A 19058-nucleotide genomic window follows, 5' to 3' on the forward strand; every position below is an offset into this window, starting at 1 on the left:
CACGAACATCATTATGGATACACTCATACAACCGCGCCAGCAGCACCTTGCTTATATCCTCTTGAGCCTACAGGCTGTCACGGGGTTGAGGCCTAGCTCTCTCGCGCCAATCCGACCTATTGAGCATGCCGTGCTTCAAAGCTTCGGGCCGGAAGGGGTTGACCTGATATTGAACGACTATTTGCTATCAGCTACACTTCTTGAACGGCATTCGTAGCTGTGGAGGGTTGTGACTGACGCTGCGAGGGAGAGCGATGCATCAAGACCGCGCGTTTATCGCTTGGCACCAGCAGCGACGACCGAGTTTCTTGTCCTGCTCGTCAGCTTTGCCCCAGCCAAGTGATCTAGGGAGGACTGACAAGTTCTCCACATATGTCGCCAGCATCTCATTCTCCCGCTTGAGCTTGTCATTATCCGCCTCGACCTCGGTGACGCGGACGAGCAGCCCGCGAAGTCCATCTCGTAGGGTCATGATATCCTTGATGGTTTTTTCCTTTTCCAAGGCTGAGGCTACTGTCGGCTCAGCAGCGTTCTCCGCAGCCGGAGCTGCCCACGGCGATGCGTCAAAGGACATGCTTGTAAGAGCGGATGAAGTATGGAAGGAGGAGAGACCCATTGAGCAAGCTTCGCTCCTATGGCGATCTTGCTTTACGGCATTCACTCAACTGGGTCTGTGGGCCAGGCGCGTACCGAGCTCAGAAAGGGTTGTTGTTGCAGTGCTCATACCTCGTCGCCCATTCATATCATCCTACTCCGGCTCTGGCTCATAGCCCACGCAGCTACTCCATCAAGCACCTGCTAGCCGGCCCGACCATGTACGAAACCCCTTTCTCGATCTAGACGAGCGCGAGCCGAGCCGGTTCCCCTGTTTGACATTTCCGCATTGACATTGTTGTGACCTGTGTGAGCTATTTCACCGGTACGCTTGGCTAGGGCTGATAGCCAGACCACCATGGACACTCTGTTCCGAAAAAGCAAGAGCTCTCGTTCGTCAGGCTCTTCGTCTCTACCGCCACCTTCAGCCGGTCTCGGCGGCGTGCCATATAATCAACTCCCTCAATCGAACGGTCTCCCGGTCGCTGGTCCTTCTACCCAGAGCATACGGCGAGATGTCAACGGATACGAGAATCTCAAAGACTTCATCTCTCCTCCAAGCACCAACTCGGGGCTCGGAAGGGATGGTCCGCCCTTACCTGGCAAAGATCGGTCGAGCGGGCAAATCACCCCGCTCGAGAATTCTCGGCGGCCCTCGTCGGATGCGAGCACGTACAATAGCCAGCGCTACGTCTCGCCAATGCCCTCTGCGGACTGGCGGCAGTCTTCGCGGGATCCGGAGACGTCGTCAATACGGAGCGTTTCGACCGTTAGCTCTCAGCCAAATCGAGATCTGGGACGGTATCCCACGTTCCAGGTCGATGCGATGAACCGGCCAGTCCGGCCAACTCAGCAGGCATTCACAGCTGTCCCGGGCCTCGGACCATCCCCGTCTACTTCGGCCTTCTCGTTTCCTCGACCGTCAGACGACGAGGTTGAGGAGATGTTTGCTCGGCTGGTAGAGGATCGGGATTTCGGTTCCTCGGCGCACCTCCCTACCCTCTCCTCTCGCGCCTCCGTCGCATCAACCGTCTCGGCCGTCGGTCAAGTCGCTAGCATATCAACGGATATGAAGTGGAAACTTATATCGGATAATGCACGGAAGGCACACGATTCCAAGCGGAAGATTGATGAGGCGCAGAAGGCGGGCAAGGCGAGGGGAGAAGGGGTCATGCTCAAGAACTCGGTCGAGTGGTTCTTGAGAAAGATCATGACGCAGAGCTTCACAAAGGACCACTTCAACAAGCTCAGTGTCAGCTTGAGGACGGAGCCTGTAGAGTGAGTACCGCTTCGATGTCGAGCCAAAGATGAGGCTGACATGCAGGTGGATGCGGAACTGGCTAGACCACCAGGGTCAGGAGGTACTAGCAAAGTATCTCAACAATATCACGAGTCGGCCAAATCGAGGTGGAGCGGATGTAGAGCTGGAGTTTGAGTGTCTGAAGTGCATGAAGGTGTCCTTGAGCAATAAAGTGGGTACCTCTTTCGCGCCCCTGGCTCGGAGCTGATAATACAGCTCGGAGCGCACGACGCCATGACCCGCCCCACCATCGTCAACGCTATCTGCACCTCTCTGCTCTCACCCTATCAGCCATGCCGCAAGCTCGCCGCCGAAATGCTCATATTCTTTTGCAGCTTCGACGAGGAGTCACCGGATCGCAAGGGGCTAGGAATGGTCCTAGTTGCTTTCGACTATGTCGAGCAGACCCTGAACAGTGCTATTGCGGACGTGTCCAACAAGGTTGGCAAATTCGACATGTGGCTGCGGCAGTTGGAGGCAACGATAGACGGGCGGGGAAGGATGGGGAGTATGGTGGGCATGTCGAAGGACTTTAAGGAGTCTATACACGTGCAAGAGTACTGCGTAAGTCACGTTGTGGACATAGCTGATGCCCAGAATCTCATGCTGTACCTCGCTCAGCTCATGTCGTCCAGCAATCAATTACGGTCCCGGTGTTCCGTCCGTGCTCAACTGGAATCGTCAGGCCTCGTCGCCATATTCGACAAGGTTCGGCCATGGCGGGATCCAAATATCACCGAATTGATACAGCGGTACGAGGAGGAAGCGGAGGCAGACCGGCGCGAATTGATGGAGGAGCAACAGCAGACTGTGCTGCACTCCATGCGGGCACCCGAGGACGTCTTCCGGGCGCTACTACAAAACACCCGCGGAACCAAGGCGAGCGCGTACCTTCTCGACGCTATGCGGCACATGCTGCTCATCCGACAAGACCACGATTTTGTGCGCTTCTTCCAGCTCATCGACCGGTTAATCGTCAGTATCGTCACCAGCGATACGCCCGAGATGAGCTACGACTTTTCTCGGGCATTCGGGATCTCGGTCACCCATCTCATCGGCAAGTTTGTCGAGCAGGACAGGATGGAGCAGGCCACCGAGGAGATCAAGATGCTCAGGGCGGCGGTTTCACGTGCGGATCGGGAAAAGGCGGATATGGCGGATGAGATGGCAGGCGGGAACGATGGCCTCGTTGGGCAGCTCAAGGCCCAGGTACACGAGCTCGAGGAGAAGCTTCACAAGTCTCGGGCAGCAACAGATGCTCTGCGGGATCAGCTCGAGGGGACCAAGAGGGACTACGAGGCCCGGATAGCGGATCTCGAGTTGATCATCCAGGAGCTATTCAACATGCTCCGGGAGACCAGTCATCTCGATACTGTGGCGGGACTGGATCAGGGACCGATCAATCGCGCCAAGCTCATCCATGATCTGCGGGAGCAGTGGCATCGGAAGAAGACGATCGAAAAGCTCGAGGGAGGGGAAGGCAAGAAGGGGGCAGCGGCGGATGACGAGGAGGAAGGGGAGGTGCTGGAGGCAGAGAAGGTGGTGATGAAGCGGGCGACACCTGGGGAGCTACCCAAGGCGCCCAAGAGGCAGGCGATATCGGGCAGTCAGTTCTTGGACGCAGCGGATGACGATGTCCGGGCGCATATCGAAGATGCTCTTGTCAGGGGTTCGGACCATATCGTGAGTGGCACGTCTTATATCGCTGATGTCAGTCACCCAAAGTACAAACAGGCTCGCTTCGGAGCACTCGGCCGCGAGAAGGTGGTGATACGCCCACTCGACGACGAGGCGGTCCGGACGCCCCGCCTATCGGCGAAAAGTCCATCCACCGCTTCCCGCAAGGCAGACTACCCGCTCGTCTGCTCGCAGAGCTACAGTATCGCCATCTGTCCCGCTCGGCCTCAGCGCCGACCGTCAGCTTACTGGACGATGCGTTCGAGAAGAGCACGTATCGCGAGAGCGGACTGGAGAGCGATACCTCGTCCGGCTCCAACTTTGAGCTGCGGACACCCGTCCAGTCGGCTCGCATGCGAGACTCGTTCGCAGCTCAGGTGCTGAGTCGGGCTCGGAGCCTTCGGGCAGGATCCGAGGAGACAGAGGACTTCCTGCCACCCCTGCAAGGCGCGCTCGGTACGGTCACTGAGGACGACGAGATGCTCAAGACGCCTGAGCGATACTCGGCCAAGTCATCGGCCGAGATGCCTCCGCCTCCCCCGCCACCACCGCCTCCTCCACCACCACCACCGCCTCCTCCACCACCACCACCCCCGCCTCCCCCGCCTGGCGGCATGGTCGCTTCCAGTTCCGCTCCTATCAATCCCTCCGCCAAGACCACCCGCGCTGCCCATGCACAAAGCGTGGTGGGCATGGCCGGCGTTCTCGCTGGAATCAAGGGCGGATTCAAACTCAAGACTTCGGCCCAACCTGGTACTCCACCTTCACCCCCGTCGAAGCCCAAGCAGAATCTCGCTTCCCACCTTGCCTCTCGCGCCCCACTCGCACCCATCACGTCTCTCCTCCACGGCGCCAATGACAGCAGGAAGGATGTGCCACTCATGGCGAGCAAGAAGATGAAGCAGCTTCAATGGGAGAAGGTCTCCAAGACGCAGCTGGCAAAGACGGTATGGGGTGAGACGGCGACAACGGAGGATGAGCTCATGGGGAAGATGCAGGCGGTGAACCTGTGGTCCGAGATGGAGGACGAGTTCAAGGCAAAGGAGATCATCCGGGATGCAGTCAGTGAGTGTTTGATCAGAATGTTGCTAACGAGCAGAACGGAAGAAGGAGTCTGAATTGCAATCGGTATTGGGTCCAGAGCATCGGAAACGAATAGGTGAGTTGTTACTCGGGCTCGGCTGATCATAGAAATTCTCATGGCTGGTACCGCTGCAAAGAACAAGGCGCCAGAAAAGCTGTCGGACGCTATCGCGGACTTTGACAAGGATCTGTGTAGCGAGACCTTCCTCCGGGAGCTCCAAGGTGTCCTGCCGAATGACGACGATGTGAGTTACGATCTAAACATTGCGTTATACCTCGCTGACATTCAGCGCGGCAAGCTTCTCACACACAGCGCCGACACACCCTCCGAGCTCGAGCTGCTTCATCCCGCCGATCGACTCATGGTCCGCCTCATCCAACTTCCTCACCTCTCGGACCGCGTCAAGGGCATGCTTTTCCAGGTCCGCTTCCCCCAGAACATCGAACTGCTCAAGCAGAGTCTCGATCTCCTCATCGCCGCCTGTACCGATCTGCAGAACGCCCCTCTCTTCCGTCGCCTCTGCCAGCTCATTCTGCACATTGGAAACTACATGAACGGGACCAACTTTGCGGGTGGCGCCTTCGGCTTCAAGATCGCCTCGATCAACCGGCTGGTCGATACCAAATCGAGCAGCGGACAGAACCTGCTGCATTTCCTGGAACGGCAGGTCAGCATCAACTTTCCGGAGCTGGAGGGATTCGTGGAGGAGCTGGCGAGGCCGTCGGATGCGAACAGAGGTGAGTTTGCTCTTCAGGCCTAAGGATGAGCTGACCGATAGTCAACTTCCAAGACATGCAGTCTACGAGTCGGACAATGCTCGAGGAGATCCGCTATATCCGCCGATCCCTCAGCGACAACTTCGAGGCGAGCACGGATGGCTACACGCGCAAGATGTTCCGCTTCGCCGCTGTGGCAGAAGAGGAGCTGAAGGAGCTGAGGGACGGGATCATACAGGCAGAGGCGGCGTTGAGGGATGTTCAGACGTACTACGGGGAAGGGGAGGAGATGGGCAGGCCTATTCCCAGTCAAGAGTTCTTTGGCATCTTCCGGACATTCACTAGCTCGTACAAGGTACGTCTTCGCCTAGGATATAGCTGACTCCAGTTCTGCCGACTCGCCAACCGCCAAAAACAGGAAGAGGCCACCGCCAGAGACCGCAGAGCCGCCGCTCGAGCCGCACTATCCCCACAACCCACAGGCGCGTCCGTCGAAGGCAATCTCATCGACGCCCGCCTCCAGCGCCTCAAGCTCGAGGGTACTCCCAGGGTCAAGCGGGAACGCCGGGCCGCTGCACCCCCTCTATCCCCCATCCCTGCCAATAGCGACTTTTCCGACTTCATGCTCCCCTCCATCGGCGACGAGTCGGACTACGGCAGTCTGGCGCAAAAGATGCTCGACGACCTCTTCAACCCCAGCACCGCCGCATTGGATGACTTTGCGGACTCGCACGATCCCCCTTCCCCATCTCCCGCCGGCGACGTGCGATTGGGCGCCCAGATGCTCAGGAGCGGATCAGGAGACGTTAGCTCCTCATCGCCTACATCGCCCGTATCGCCATCCATCGAGATATCGGCTGCTGGGGAGACATCGGACAGGGTTGGCGACGTCGTTGTAAGCACTAGGGAGGATTAGATCCTTGTAGGTATGAGCAAACCTCTCGGAATATCAGACTTTCAGCATGACGGAATTCGAGAAACGCACGCCTAGGTCAGCTTCAGGAACGAGGGCATGAGTAGGGTATGCCGGCAGGGACGGTCAGGAATCCTTCTGCACCTTCGTAATGCTGTTTCGTACATGAAGTGCTGTTTCGTAGCTGTTTCGTACAGGTTCGCACAGCTCGATCCGATCGTTCAGCGCCACAGAGTTCGTACAGCTCTGCATGCCCATGGCACTGCTGTCAACTGCACGTAAATGCACGGATGAGATGTCTAGCTGCGTGGCTCATCTGTCCTGCTGCTATACCGCGGGCTCGAAGCATGCGTGGCGACGTGGCGATGCCCGCTACACCGGCGTCCATCTTGGTTACGTATTCAGTAGTTCGTGAAGATGAGCCAAGCGTCTGGTACCATGCGCGGTCATGCGCTATTGAGCTGAAACACGAGCTAGTAGGGCCGAGCGGGTGATTTACATGAAGGACTAGTCCGAAGGACACGACGATCTCGGCCTGGCCGATGGATCGTAAGGCATCCGAGACATCAGGGTACCTGAGCGGGGTAAATTAGCTGGTGATTGCTACGGACCACTGCTCGGCCGTTCGTCACATTATGGTGAAACGTCTGGACTCTCATGCGGCGACTGGCCCGGTGACTTGATGCAGGCCCTCCGCTCGAAGCAATCTGGACTGCACAGCGCACTTGGCGTCCTGGCGGAATTTCGAGGGATTTGAGGGGCGTCATGGCCGCGAATATGGGTGGCGATCGACCCTGAGGGTAATCTGAAACGCGCACACAAATTTGAACGGAGCGAAACTTGTTACGAGATATGCCGGAAAGCCGGTCAGATCTGACCAGATTCGGGACCCTTGCGACTCCTTTACGGCTCGGCCGACCGGACCCGGGAGTGCCTGCCTCCAGATTATCAGCTAAGCTTACTATGGCCGCTGTGACGTCGATCTATGAGGCGCTGGAGGCGGGCAGGTATATGCAGAGTTATGCATCTGGCAGCTTCCGCCGCATTCCCGTTCGCGGCGTAGATCAGGACTGGGAAGCGAAGAACGAACGTACTAGGGCGGATGCTAGTCAGCCAGCACGCAGGCTGATGAGGGATGTAGGATGTACCCCAAAGCCATTCTGCTACCGACGCACGAGCTCGGCTGAGTACGACGTCAGGTAGCCCATGCGTTTCGCTGTTCATATGTCTGAGTGAATTACTATATCCGTTGATGGATGCATCGCACTGAGGTCATTCAAGTGTCCGTGTCACCTATACTGCCTCATTACACGGAGCAGCTGTTTCAGATCAGATCCAGTCAATGCGCATCTGTTTCTAGGTATGCGGGTGGGGTCCGAGTATCTGACTCAGCGTCATTGGGTCAGATTGTGAAACTGATTCCCCCGCCGGCTCTCTGAAACGACCGGCCGATCATCTCGGCATATCCGGAACGCGAAAGATCTGCTAATTGCCATTCCCCATGCTGGCTGATGCAGCTGCCCATGCACGAGCTAAGCCGAGCTACCAGATCTTCGGGAGTACCTGAGATTACCTTCAGGTGCTTTCCGCTGGCTACTTCGTAAGCGTTTCATCTCGTCAGGGCGTCGTCCAAGTGCCCGGAAGCGCTCGGACCAGGGTGAGACATCTAACGGCATGCCGGTAGACCGGGATCATAACGTAACACGGGAAAGAGCAGGGAAAGCGAGGGATTTTGGTGACGCCTCTCTTATCTTTCTGAGACAGCGACTACCCTACCATGCACACGGTCGATCAGTACAGCCGAGACATCCATGTCTCACAGATCTGCCCCCTTGATCAGCGAAAGAGTCAGCCGCCGAGCACTCCCGCAAAGCCCTTACAGTAGTCGGCTTTGGACCTCTCGGGACCCGTTCATCAGTGTAGCTGTCGATTGTCAAACCCGAGACACCCGCTCGACCCTAGCTCAGCATCCGGACGGCCGTGGGTGGACTGGCAGACATTCAGAAACACATATATACTGCCCACCTTCCCGCCTCCTCTCCCCATCAACCCGCCTCTCCCGACCAACCTTCAACTCACAGACTTACAACTCCTCATTCACTCCACCACACAACCTCTCCCACACCTACCCGCTACTATGCAGCCCACTACCGCTACCCTTCTTCCTTCTCCCATGCTCGACGGGTTCGAGTCCTTCTCGGTCAACGCCGAGTCGTCTTCGGCCCGGCGCCAGCGCATCTCTATGGCTTGCCAGTACTGTCGTCACCGGTAAGTCCTTTCTTTAGCCTGGCCTTCATGAACATGAGCTGACCTTTTCAGTAAAATCCGATGCTGTGGAGGCGCACCTTGCCGCAACTGCACTCGATCAGGTCGGCAGTGCGAGTACACCCCCGTCCCGGAGGAGGTCAACCGCGCTACGCGTGAGAAGAAGGCCTTGTCCAAGACCGTCAAGCCCGCTCCTTCACCAGCCACTCCTTCCATCCCCACCTTCAGCTACAATGCTCTCCCCGTCCCATCCCCCATGCCGGCCTACTCTCCCTACTTCCTCGATGTACCTACATTCGACATGCCTTACATCGCTACCGCCCCCGCGCCCGTCATGGCCACTCCCTCGCGCCCTGCCTACCAGTCCCACCGTCGGACCAGCTCGGCGCCTAGCTACGAGTCGGCATCGTGGACCCACCCTCCCTCTGCCCCTCTCCTCAACTCTCCCGCTCAGCTCGAGAGCTCGGCATGGATGTACAACGGATGGTCGGCGGCCCTGCCTGTTCCCAGCCTCGAGGTCCCCGCCCCGGCTCCTGCACCCGTCTCGGCGCCGTACACCCCAAGCCGCGCCTTCCCCTCGGTGCTCGAGCAGACCCCCTACCATAATGCCTACCTCGCTGCCCCCCCCGTCACTCCGGTCCACACTCAGCACTATCAGATGATGTCGACCCCCATGCCCTCGGTCCCAACCATGTCCTCTCTCCCCCTCACACCTCCCGAGTCTCGCGGCAGCTCGATGGAAGCCGAGTACCCCTCAGCCTACGTTCCCATGTCGACCCCCTCCACCTCGGCAGCGCCTTCCCACCTCCGCCCACCACCCCTCAGCTTCAAGGGTCTCGGGATCCAGGTCAACTCGAGCCTCGCTACGGCCTCGTACCCCTACTCCTCCCCTCCCGTTACGCCCACCACCTACTACACCCCTCACTCCACCCCCTCGCTCTACTCTTCCGGGTCATCTAGCGGTCAGCCCACCCTCTACACCCCCTCACCACCCTCTTACGAGGTCTCGCCCACTCTTGCACCTGAGATGCCCAGCACCGACCGAAAGGCGCCAGAGCAGTTGATGGGTTTGGGGATCGGCATGGGCCTTGGGATGCCAATGGTGGAGCACGACGTGTTCTACACGCCGGTCATGGGGAACCAGGAGTACTTTGCCAACTATCAAATGTAGATCTTTATTAGGGATTTTTGTTGTATCTTCCTATATCTCAGCATAGACATCTTATGGATATTACTTTCAACCTGCACCTCAACCTGAACATGATCTCAATCTCTAATGACTCTCATGGCACGGTCGGCATATCATGTTTTGGCACCATCTGCCCATGTCTGCTCTGATCTTTGTCCACTATCGCCTGGAGGATGTCACATCTACCACCCCTCCGGCCTGGAAATCCTCCGAACAGTCAATGGCCGTCTGTGAGCTCAGACCGACATTCACCGCCTGTCAGATTTGTTGCTGATGTTGCAGACACCGAACCTAGTGATAAGTAGAACATTCATCCCCTCATAATTATCATCGTAATCTCCTCCCGCCTTGTAGCAAAGGCCACCTCGTCATCTATGTGCATCGCTCTCCTTCTCCGCATGATCCGATACCAAATTACAGCTGAGTGGTCAGCCCCAGCCCGTTCAAGGTACCACGCCAAGATCGGACTTACCAAGCTATCCATCCGCCCAAAGATCTCCAAAACAGTCGCAACTACCTCGAAACAGGGGTCCTCCTCGCCCTCCTGCTTCCCACCCGCTCCCGGCTGACCTGCTGCTGGTGCGGCTACGCCCGCCGCCATCTCCTCCCGTACTTTCCGTACCAGCTCCTGCACGCTTTCTCTGCCTGACCCGCTTCCGCCCTCGCGCTTCCGCGTTGGTCCGCCCCCGATCGACACTGGGCCTGCTGATGCTGCGACCGTCTGCCCGAATGGCCAGACGCAGAACTCAGCGAGGATGTCGTCGCATCGCTGGAAAGCGGCCTCGCGGGAGTCATACGATAGCCGTTGTAAGGCATTTTCGAGGACGGATGCAGCGTACGCTACAGGTCAGCAAAGATCCAGATTGACCAAGTTGCAATCACTCACCCGCACAGACCAAAACCACTGCGCGCATATGCCGATACCGCACCTCCTCCTTCTGCAGCGCTTTTGGCGGTATCGCCGTCGTTTGCGCCGTGACCAGTGACAACACCCTCGATACGACTTCCTCCTTGACATTTGGGTCCGCGACGGGATGGGTGGCCATGTCGAATAGCACGAAATTGCGCTTCTCCGTCCGCAGTACGCCCTTGTCCACCAGTCCCTTGGCGAGCCGCTCCCGCACTTGTTTTAGTTGATATCCGATCTTCATAATATTCCATGTCTCGCCTGCGACGTCAGCTCAGCCACGCTAGCAGAAGGATGGCGAGCTTACCCGACATGAGATCTACCCAAGCACCCGCTCCATACTTCTCCGAACTCTTCATCATCTTCAACGCCTCATCCAGAATCGTCTCGCCCGTTTGTCTCTCATCAATCACCTCGATCAGCCGGTCCGACAGGGCCAGTCTGCGCCGCGATGGATCCCGAACCATCGCTATCCGCCGCCGGAGCGCGAGTTCGATAAGGATTACCCCCCGAAGGGCATACGAGATGTTGTCGTTCCAGAACGACAGGTATCCCTGAACATCAGCCCGAGCGGTTTTCCAGAGGCTGAGAGACACATACAGCCTTATCCTTCAACCCTAGTAACAGCACCTCCTCCATGATTGTCAATTTGGGATCTCCTCCAGCCTCATTCCCGTTCTCAAAGTCCCGCTTATCAAAGGCGACTTTGCCCCGTCCCTCCATCGCGCCTGATCCGCCGGAAGAGCCGGTCGTGTTGTTGGCTGGCACGCTCGCGGCCGGCTTCCGCGAGGCTTGGCCGGTAGGTGAGCCGAGGTCGACAGAGTCACCTTGACCGGCTCCGCGCCGTCTTGTCAGGCCTTCAGTCATGGTCAAGGTGTACTGATGTTGAGGACGCGACGAGGCAGGAAGTAGCTGGAGCGGGAGAAGAGGGTTTGCCGAGTCGAAAACGGGAGTCTTGACTGATTAAACGAGATCTCCTACTACTGTACTCGATATGAGCTGCGAGCTATCTAGGCTGAGACTCAGTATGTCTTGTATCGTCTAGCGATGTACGTTGGTCATAGGAGTCGCGCGGGCACAGCAGCATCCAAGCCGCGGAGCGGGATTTACCGCTGTTTATCCCAATGTGGCACACCTAAAAGTGCGGGGCCCACAACGTCCATCTCCACCGACAACATTGCTCATACAACCTAGCAGCTATAGAGTCGCCCTACGTAGGCCCAAGGAGACGACATGAGTAATCTGTGAGTCCAGAAGTAAAATCACTGGCAGGCAGGGCCTCGCTGACCGAGCAGATATGTCACCGAGGTGTGTTCGCGCCGACGGATCTCTAGCTATTCCTTTATTGAGAGCTGACTTGCGCGTAGCCAGTACCCAATGGAAAGGTTATCCTCGATACCACCTCAGGAGAGGTCGAAGTAAGCCTGTCCAGGCTATTACGGCGGTGCTCAGCTGATCGGACAGATGGAGCTATGGGGCAAAGAAGCGCCTAAGGCTGTTCGCAACTTCCTACAACTTGCTATGGAAGGTATGTTGAGCTCGCTCTCTACCTGGATATACCAGGACGACAGTCGAGAACTCTCTTTACGGGACGGGCGCTGACCGCTGTACAGGCTATTATGATGGCGTCATCTTCCACCGAGTCGTCAAGGGCTTCATCGTCCAGACTGGTGATCCGACGGGGACAGGGACAGGCGGAGAGAGCATATATGGGGAGCCGTTCGCAGATGAGATCCACGGGCGACTGAAGTTCAGCCGGTAAGCTACCATATTGCCACCATTGAGCTCAAGCTAATCCCGTAGGCGAGGTCTGATAGGTATGGCCAATAGCGGGAAACGGTCGACGAATACATCACAATTCTTCATCACGCTGGATGCGGCGAACGAGTTGACTGGGAAGCATACGGTCTTTGGGCGGATCATGGGGAATACGATATACAGTGAGCTCATCGTGGAAGGGGAAACGCAGTGGCAATAGCGGTATATTGACAGATTAGATGTACTCAGTATAGGCGAGCTCGATGTTGACGCGGATGAGAAGCCAAAGCGGTATGTCCTGCCTCATCATTCCCAGCTGTTGTGAGCCGTTTGATGCTTGAGTGGCAGCTGATCTCGTAGACCACCAAAGATCCGCGGCATCCGGATTGTCGAGAACCCATTCGATGATATCGTCCCTCGTATCACAGCGTCCGAAAAGCGTGCACAGCAAGCTGCGAGGCTGGAGGCGAAGCGGGAGAGCGAAGTGAGGGAGAAGCGCGCCAAGGCCAAGAAGTGAGCCTACGGGGTTCAGACGACCTGACGAGCTGAGCTGACATACTAGGAACACTGGCTTGCTGAGTTTCGGAGAGGCGGAAGAGATTCCAGAGGAGGCGGTGACGGTCAAGAAGAAGGGAATGGGCAGACAAGACTGTGAGTTGTTGTCTAGCGAGCGGTAGGGTGAGGATACAGCTGACCTCGATAGTAGTGGAGACGCTGGATGAGCGGCCAAAGAAGAAGCAAGCCGTCGAGTCTTTTGTCGATCTGCCGCCATCACTGCAGGATCTTGGAGCGGATAAGGATCAGGGCAAGGTAAAGAAGGCGAAGGTGGATCTGAAGGATATCAGGGCTCAACATGAGCGGGACCGGCTTGGCGATAGGTGAGTGCTGAGTCGGCACTTGCCTTCGGTATGCAAAGTCAAGGACCTTAGCTGACTCGCGCAGTGCCGCCCGAGAAGCCGAGATCAAGCGGATGCAAGACGACCTTCGAAAGCTGAAGAAACTTTCCGGCCAAAACTCCGACTCTGACTCTGACTCGGATGACGGACGGCGCAAGGGAACCTCTTACCTTCAAGAAGAGCTCGCCAAGTACTCGAAGAACAAAGGCCTCGCCGCGAAACAACGACAGATCAACCGGAAAGGCCGAAAAGATGAGGAGGATGACCTGATTGAGGCCATGTCCATGTTCAGTCAAAAGGTCAAGAAGGTAGTAGATGACGAGGAGACGGATAGGCTCGACGCGGAGGAAAGAGGGAACGTGGATGAGGTGGAAAATGGCGAAGATGGGATCTTTGGGGCGTCGAGAATGGGAGCGGAGCCGGTCAAGGATGTGGAAGGGGAGGTGGATGATGATGTGGGCTGGATGAAGCATAGTCTGAAGTTTATGGTGGATGAGAAGGAGTTGACGCGGCGAGCAGAGGAGGAGTACTCTGTAAGTCTTGTTCGCTCCACCTTGCCAGGGACCGTCTCGCTGATGGTGTCTAGGTCATCGATCCGCGAGTCAAAGCAAAGGAGTTGGCGAGAGCAGAAGCCATGGCAGCGGAGAAGAAGAAGACCAAGAAGCAGCTCGCTTACGAGCTCAAGCACAAGCCTTTCTGATGCATCTTTTGGGATTCAGCATGGCCTTTGCTCTGCAAGGTGCGTCATCTATCTGCGGTACACAGATGTCGTCGCCCTTGGCGGCCATATGTCCGTCAAGATGGTACGAGTTCAAGCTGCACGTTCAAGGCGGACTTGTCGCCACCCGGCCCCGAATTACCGCAAGTGGTAATTATTTGTTGGTGTGGTCCGACGCAAGATGGGACGATCATTTCACTCGACCAGGCATCTCATCCTTGCTTGCTTGCTGTGCAAGCATACATCTATTGTCCTTCTACATATCATACTCGCGACCCGCACCGGTAGAAGCTACATCTGTTGCTAGTACAACGCTACCGGCCCTTCACGCAGCCCGACCGCCGTCTCCCGCAGCTCAGGAGCTCCGACCATGTCAACAATATATAACTCCCGTCCCGAGGACACCTTTGACGACTCGCTCATCTCTCCTCAGCAGAGCATGTTCCCCATGGAGAACTACGGCGGTCCCTCCACGACTTCTCATCGCGGCTCTATCGGCGGTCTCAGTACCGCCGGCGGGATGGACGATGACGACTTTGCTGCTTTCCAGAGCTCGCTTTTCCCCGGCTCTCGGGTCCCCTCCCTGTCCCCATCCTATCTCTCCGCATCGGCCAACTCCAACTCGGGCTTCTCCAACACGTCCAACCAGGGTCTCTCACCACCCCACTCGTTCTCGTCCGCTAGCCCCCGCTCGAACTTTTCAGGCGGGGCAGCGCAAACGGCCGACGATTTCATGTTGAACTTCGGCCAGGATGATCTGGATATACTGCTATTCAAGGATCCGGGGTTGATGCTGGGGACGAGCGCGGAGGGAGCGGGCGGGAAAGGCGTGGGCGCACAGGAACCGGTCTTCCATCTGCCCAAGGACTGGTCGTTCCAATACGGTCAACCCCAGCAGCAGCAACCATCATACCCACAACCCCAGCAATACAACATGAACCCTACCTCCAACGGTACCATGTCCGGCAATGCCTTTCACAACCTCCATGACTTCTCCAACCTCACCTCTCCCAAGTCCACATCGAATCCCCCTATGCTCCAGAACAACTACAGCGCCCAGCCGCAGTCGGCACAGGAGCTGCGCAGGGTCGCGGATGCGGCGGAGCAGGCGAGGGCGGCGGCGAACCGGGAGCTGGAGGAGGTCAGGCGGCAGCAGATGCTTCAGGCGGAACAAATCCAGGCGCTGCAGAGGGCGCAGCAGCAGGGTGCGGTGGCGCAGAATGGCCAGCTTCAGGCTATTCCGCCAAGCTGGATGAACCGTGCCCCCGATCAGGGAGCGACGCAGTACCAGCAGATGCAGGGCGCCCAGAACTGGGGAGGGATCATACCGCCTACTCTACCGCCAGCAATAAGTGAGTGTCCTTTTCAGCCACGGCTGAGTATCGAGCTGACTGTCAGATGAATTGGCCAAGCCAGCCGCACCCGCTGCACCACGGAAAGGCAGGCCTCCAAAGTCTGCTCGTCCAGCAGCATCCGGCGAGTCTACTTCACCACCTGAACAAGCTGGCGGCAAGCACAACAAGACTGAACGGCGATATCGCCAAAAGGTCCAGGTCGCTCAAGCCGAGCTTCGCGATGCCGTTCCCGCTCTTCGAGTCCACTATGGCACATCCACGGCTGAGCAGAAGCTAACGACCGACTTCCGGGCGGCGGACGGCACGGTCGACGGTCTCGGCGAGGTCTCGCGCCCGAACGCCTCGGCCAAGGCCACCATTCTCAACGGTGCTCGGCTGTATATCGAGCTGCTGCAGAGCCGGCTCACGGGAATGCAGCGCAAGATCGACGAGCTCGAGGCGTATCGGGTAGGCGTGGCCGGTCAGGCGGATCTGGAGCGCTGGCGAACAGACTTTGACGCGAGGGAGGCTGCGCGGCAGGCTGCCTTTGCCAAGGTCAAGAAGGAGGAGATGGATGTCATTGAGATGGATGGGTCCGATTCTGAGTCGGAGGATGAGGCGCCAAAGAAGAGGAAGAGGGGTCCTGCTGCTGGCGGTGCGGCCGGCAAGAAGAAGAAGGCTGAGGCAGAGTCGAGCGGGAATGGCGTCAGGGTCTTTGCGGCGTTCGCCATGTCGTTCTCGCTCGTCCCGTCCGCATCTACTTTACTCCGGCATCAACCCGTCGGCGACATCTCTCCCGGCCACGTGCTTTCGGGCGAGGCGACACCCACTCAGGTCATCTCCCGCCTACCGCTCATCACGGCCGAGCATGTCTATCGGGTCTTCACCAAGGTCCTCCCGTCGGCGGTCGTGCCTACACCTGGCGTGATGGTGGACTGGACCTGGCGGCTGTTGGTCGCGGCCGTGCTGGTTCTGGTACTGGGCCCGATCATCAGGGCGTGGACCAAAGGCGAGGAGGAACATGTACCCGCTGGAGATCTGGTTGAGATGGGTAAGGACGCGGTCAAGCTTGGATTGCGGATCAAAGGGGAGGAAGATGAGGAATGGGTGGAGTATGGTGCGAAGGTGCTTGGGAAAGGTGAGTCTGAGTTGCCGCGATGTTCGGGATCAAGCTGATACTGCAGCCGCGCAGCCTACGGCGCTCGCTCGGCTCCATCTCGCCATGAAGCTCAGGCGGACAGCTACCACTCCTTACGCCCTCGCGCTTCTCGCTCTCACTCAGCCCGAGACTAGACTCTTACCGTCTCCGTCGGCGACATGGCAGCAGGCACGCGCTCGTCTATCCGCCGAAGACCCGGCGGCTCTTCAAGCTGTCCTCGCTCTCCCATTCGAGGAGGCCAAGAACAGTCTCGCCCTCCTCCCCACTACCTCATCCCCCATCCCCGCCATCGCCGAGCAGATCACCCTCGTTCACCTGAACGACCTCTACTCGCGCTTCTTCACCCGTCTTGTCGACTCTACCATCTCCCACACCTCTCTCCCCATTTCCGTCACTGCCCTCATCGACAACCTCAGCTCGAAATCGCTCAAAGCGGACCTATCCACCTTCGATCAGGAGATCCGGGACACCATGCTGGGCGTGTCGAGGGGCACGGCGGCGCACGCCCTCGGTTTGGTCCTCATCGGTCTATGGGGCGTCTTCTCCGGTCCCGCACCTTCAGCGCAGGCCAGTCTGGCTTCTGCTCTCGCAGGCGAAGAGATCAATGGCGGTGGAGCGGGCTTGTCCAGTGTCTCGTCGATGCTGGACCTACTCTACCCCGGCGCCGCCCAGTCTGTCGTGGCACAAGACCGGCTTCGCCTCTCTGCCCTCCCGCAGAACGCTATTGCGCTCGACAAGCTCGCTTTGGTCTGTATCGCCTACGTGACGCTGCTGTACACCTGCGGCGCTTCCTTCGGCGGAGTAAGCAAGGCGGACAAGGCCCGCGCTATCGGTCGGGCCACAGCCGACCTCCGGCTCGTCATCTCGGAATGCAAATTTGTTGGCTTGGACACAGTGGCGGGGTCGAGGGTAAATGAGGAGGAAGAAGAAGAGGAAGTGGTCGAGCTGAACGAGGAGGACGAGGCGGATAAGGCTGTACAGAAGATGGAGGGGGAGATGAGGCGGTTTGAGGAGGCCAAGGAAAGACTGGTGGGCGTGCTTAGTGTGATTGGGAGGAGGGCGGCGGGGAGGGCGGATGCTGGTGAGGACTCGGGGCTGGATGCGGAGATAGATGAGCTTTGAGAGGGTCGCTTGTATAGAGTATGGTTTGGCACCACAGCAGGTCGTAGTATGATGTATTGATATCTTCAGTGGTATACCGTCTAGTTATATTGAACACGAGGCTGATGTTTTCTGCTCTGATGCCGCACGTATGAGGCACACGGCGGGTCTCCTATATACTGCTGGCAGCGTCCTACCTCTCAAGTATACTGCTAGACACTGAATGTATACATGTCGCAACAGAACCATACCTTACACCTCGGTAGAAGAAGAAGTCCCTCCCCAGCGGCTGGAGTACCGAGCGACAGGGATGAGTGCCTGAAGCAAAACATGTGTAGCAAGACTGCTATCCTCTCCCACGTGAGGAGGCAGATCAGGTACCGGTGGATCCGTCGCAAGACCGCTGAGCCCTTCCGCATCTCGATCTCCTGGAAACAAAGCATCCAGCATTCGTCTCTGCAGACGCGCTGATTTGGTTGGAAGCTGTGAGACGAAGTGGCGAGCGAGCAGCCAGAGGGTCGCGGTCGGTCGGACGTCTCTGGCTGTCATCCCAGGCAGAGACAGGAGTTGGAGGGTGTCTGTGGTGCTGAGAGCTCGGAGTGAAGGCTGTTCGGGTGGATATGGCACCTCGAAGCGGCTGTACAGAACTCGCAGCGCGTCACGATCACTGCACACCTTCATCTGGGCAGTGTACTCCGACTGAGCATCAGACATCCGGCTCAAGTCAGAAGCGATCCGCCATATTCGCGGTCCCGGTCGAGGATCCCCGGGCCACGGTGTAGCGTCTGGATCGAACGCTTCGTGCCCGTCGAAGTCACCGTAGATCCGGTGAAGGGCACTTAGAGCCCGATGGATGTCTTCTGGTAGGAGGCGCGAGGTTGGTACAGAAGCTGGAGTGAGCGAGGGTGCATGACGGCTGCTCGCCATAATATAGGTGGCGGGAGAGGCAAGAGTATGTTCAGAAAAGCCAAGGTGAGGTCCAATCGAGTCTGATTTGCTGATAGATGGTGAGGACAGCTCCGATGTGTCATGACAATCCTTTCCACTCCTCAGGGGAACTTCATCTTTGCGTGTCTAAAACGCGCAGACCTTGCGCTGCTCAGCCAGCTCAGCCAGCTGAAACGTGGATCGTGAGTTCGCCACGGAGTGACAAAGGGCCACCAGCTCGACTCTGCATCCTGATCGTTAGGACATTCCATATGCTCCATACTCGCCGCGCGGGAAGGGACCGGAATGGCAGGATGATCAGTGGGAACGGGTGGGTCGATGCAGATAGCATACACAGCTGCATACACGTGAGAGCCCGAGAGCCTCGGCGCTGAAGGCTCACAGATTCCTCCGCGCCAGTGATGGTTCAGTATGGACAGGGATTGAGCGTGACGCCGCGCCAAGTACGCTTGAGTGAGCTCGAGATGTCGTAGATGAGAGGGTCACCACGCGGGTCCCG

General features: G+C 57.8%; 6 protein-coding genes across 6 annotated transcripts; 4 read left to right on the top strand and 2 right to left on the bottom strand.

The window, feature by feature from the left end:
• Nucleotides 1-273: 273 nt before the first annotated feature.
• On the bottom strand, nucleotides 274-574 carry MKK02DRAFT_44802 (uncharacterized protein; the record flags this gene model as incomplete). Its single annotated transcript, XM_053093092.1, has 2 exons — nucleotides 274-313; nucleotides 360-574. The coding sequence occupies 2 exons, from the start codon at nucleotides 572-574 to the stop codon at nucleotides 274-276; spliced, it is 255 nt and encodes an 84-aa protein (XP_052945878.1).
• A 378-nt stretch (nucleotides 575-952) lies between these two features.
• MKK02DRAFT_26713 (uncharacterized protein) lies at nucleotides 953-6287 on the top strand (the record flags this gene model as incomplete). The annotated part of the gene is made up of 10 exons (XM_053087242.1): nucleotides 953-1872; nucleotides 1919-2066; nucleotides 2111-2458; nucleotides 2492-3577; nucleotides 3610-4636; nucleotides 4671-4730; nucleotides 4763-4899; nucleotides 4945-5392; nucleotides 5434-5726; nucleotides 5760-6287. 10 exons carry the CDS (start codon nucleotides 953-955, stop codon nucleotides 6285-6287), a joined length of 4995 nt encoding a protein of 1664 aa, XP_052945879.1.
• Nucleotides 6288-8421: 2134 nt separating this feature from the next.
• On the top strand, nucleotides 8422-9720 carry MKK02DRAFT_44804 (uncharacterized protein; the record flags this gene model as incomplete). Its single annotated transcript, XM_053093093.1, has 2 exons — nucleotides 8422-8552; nucleotides 8604-9720. 2 exons carry the CDS (start codon nucleotides 8422-8424, stop codon nucleotides 9718-9720), a joined length of 1248 nt encoding a protein of 415 aa, XP_052945880.1.
• A 345-nt stretch (nucleotides 9721-10065) lies between these two features.
• Nucleotides 10066-11512, bottom strand: MKK02DRAFT_44806 (uncharacterized protein; the record flags this gene model as incomplete). The annotated part of the gene is made up of 5 exons (XM_053093094.1): nucleotides 10066-10110; nucleotides 10211-10578; nucleotides 10625-10906; nucleotides 10953-11199; nucleotides 11246-11512. 5 exons carry the CDS (start codon nucleotides 11510-11512, stop codon nucleotides 10066-10068), a joined length of 1209 nt encoding a protein of 402 aa, XP_052945881.1.
• Nucleotides 11513-11878: 366 nt separating this feature from the next.
• Nucleotides 11879-13999, top strand: MKK02DRAFT_44807 (cyclophilin-like domain-containing protein; the record flags this gene model as incomplete). The annotated part of the gene is made up of 12 exons (XM_053093095.1): nucleotides 11879-11889; nucleotides 11941-11953; nucleotides 12013-12063; nucleotides 12110-12173; nucleotides 12259-12403; nucleotides 12449-12585; nucleotides 12643-12694; nucleotides 12764-12916; nucleotides 12966-13054; nucleotides 13107-13281; nucleotides 13346-13832; nucleotides 13886-13999. 12 exons carry the CDS (start codon nucleotides 11879-11881, stop codon nucleotides 13997-13999), a joined length of 1491 nt encoding a protein of 496 aa, XP_052945882.1.
• Nucleotides 14000-15525: 1526 nt separating this feature from the next.
• Nucleotides 15526-17632, top strand: MKK02DRAFT_27395 (uncharacterized protein; the record flags this gene model as incomplete). Its single annotated transcript, XM_053087341.1, has 2 exons — nucleotides 15526-16489; nucleotides 16536-17632. Coding segments are annotated over 2 exons (2061 nt in total), but the record flags the coding sequence as incomplete, so codon positions are not given.
• Nucleotides 17633-19058: the final 1426 nt, after the last annotated feature.

This window comes from Dioszegia hungarica (assembly GCF_025882075.1).
Source record: "Dioszegia hungarica strain PDD-24b-2 chromosome Unknown MKK02contig_8, whole genome shotgun sequence".
NCBI lineage: Eukaryota > Fungi > Basidiomycota > Tremellomycetes > Tremellales > Bulleribasidiaceae > Dioszegia > Dioszegia hungarica.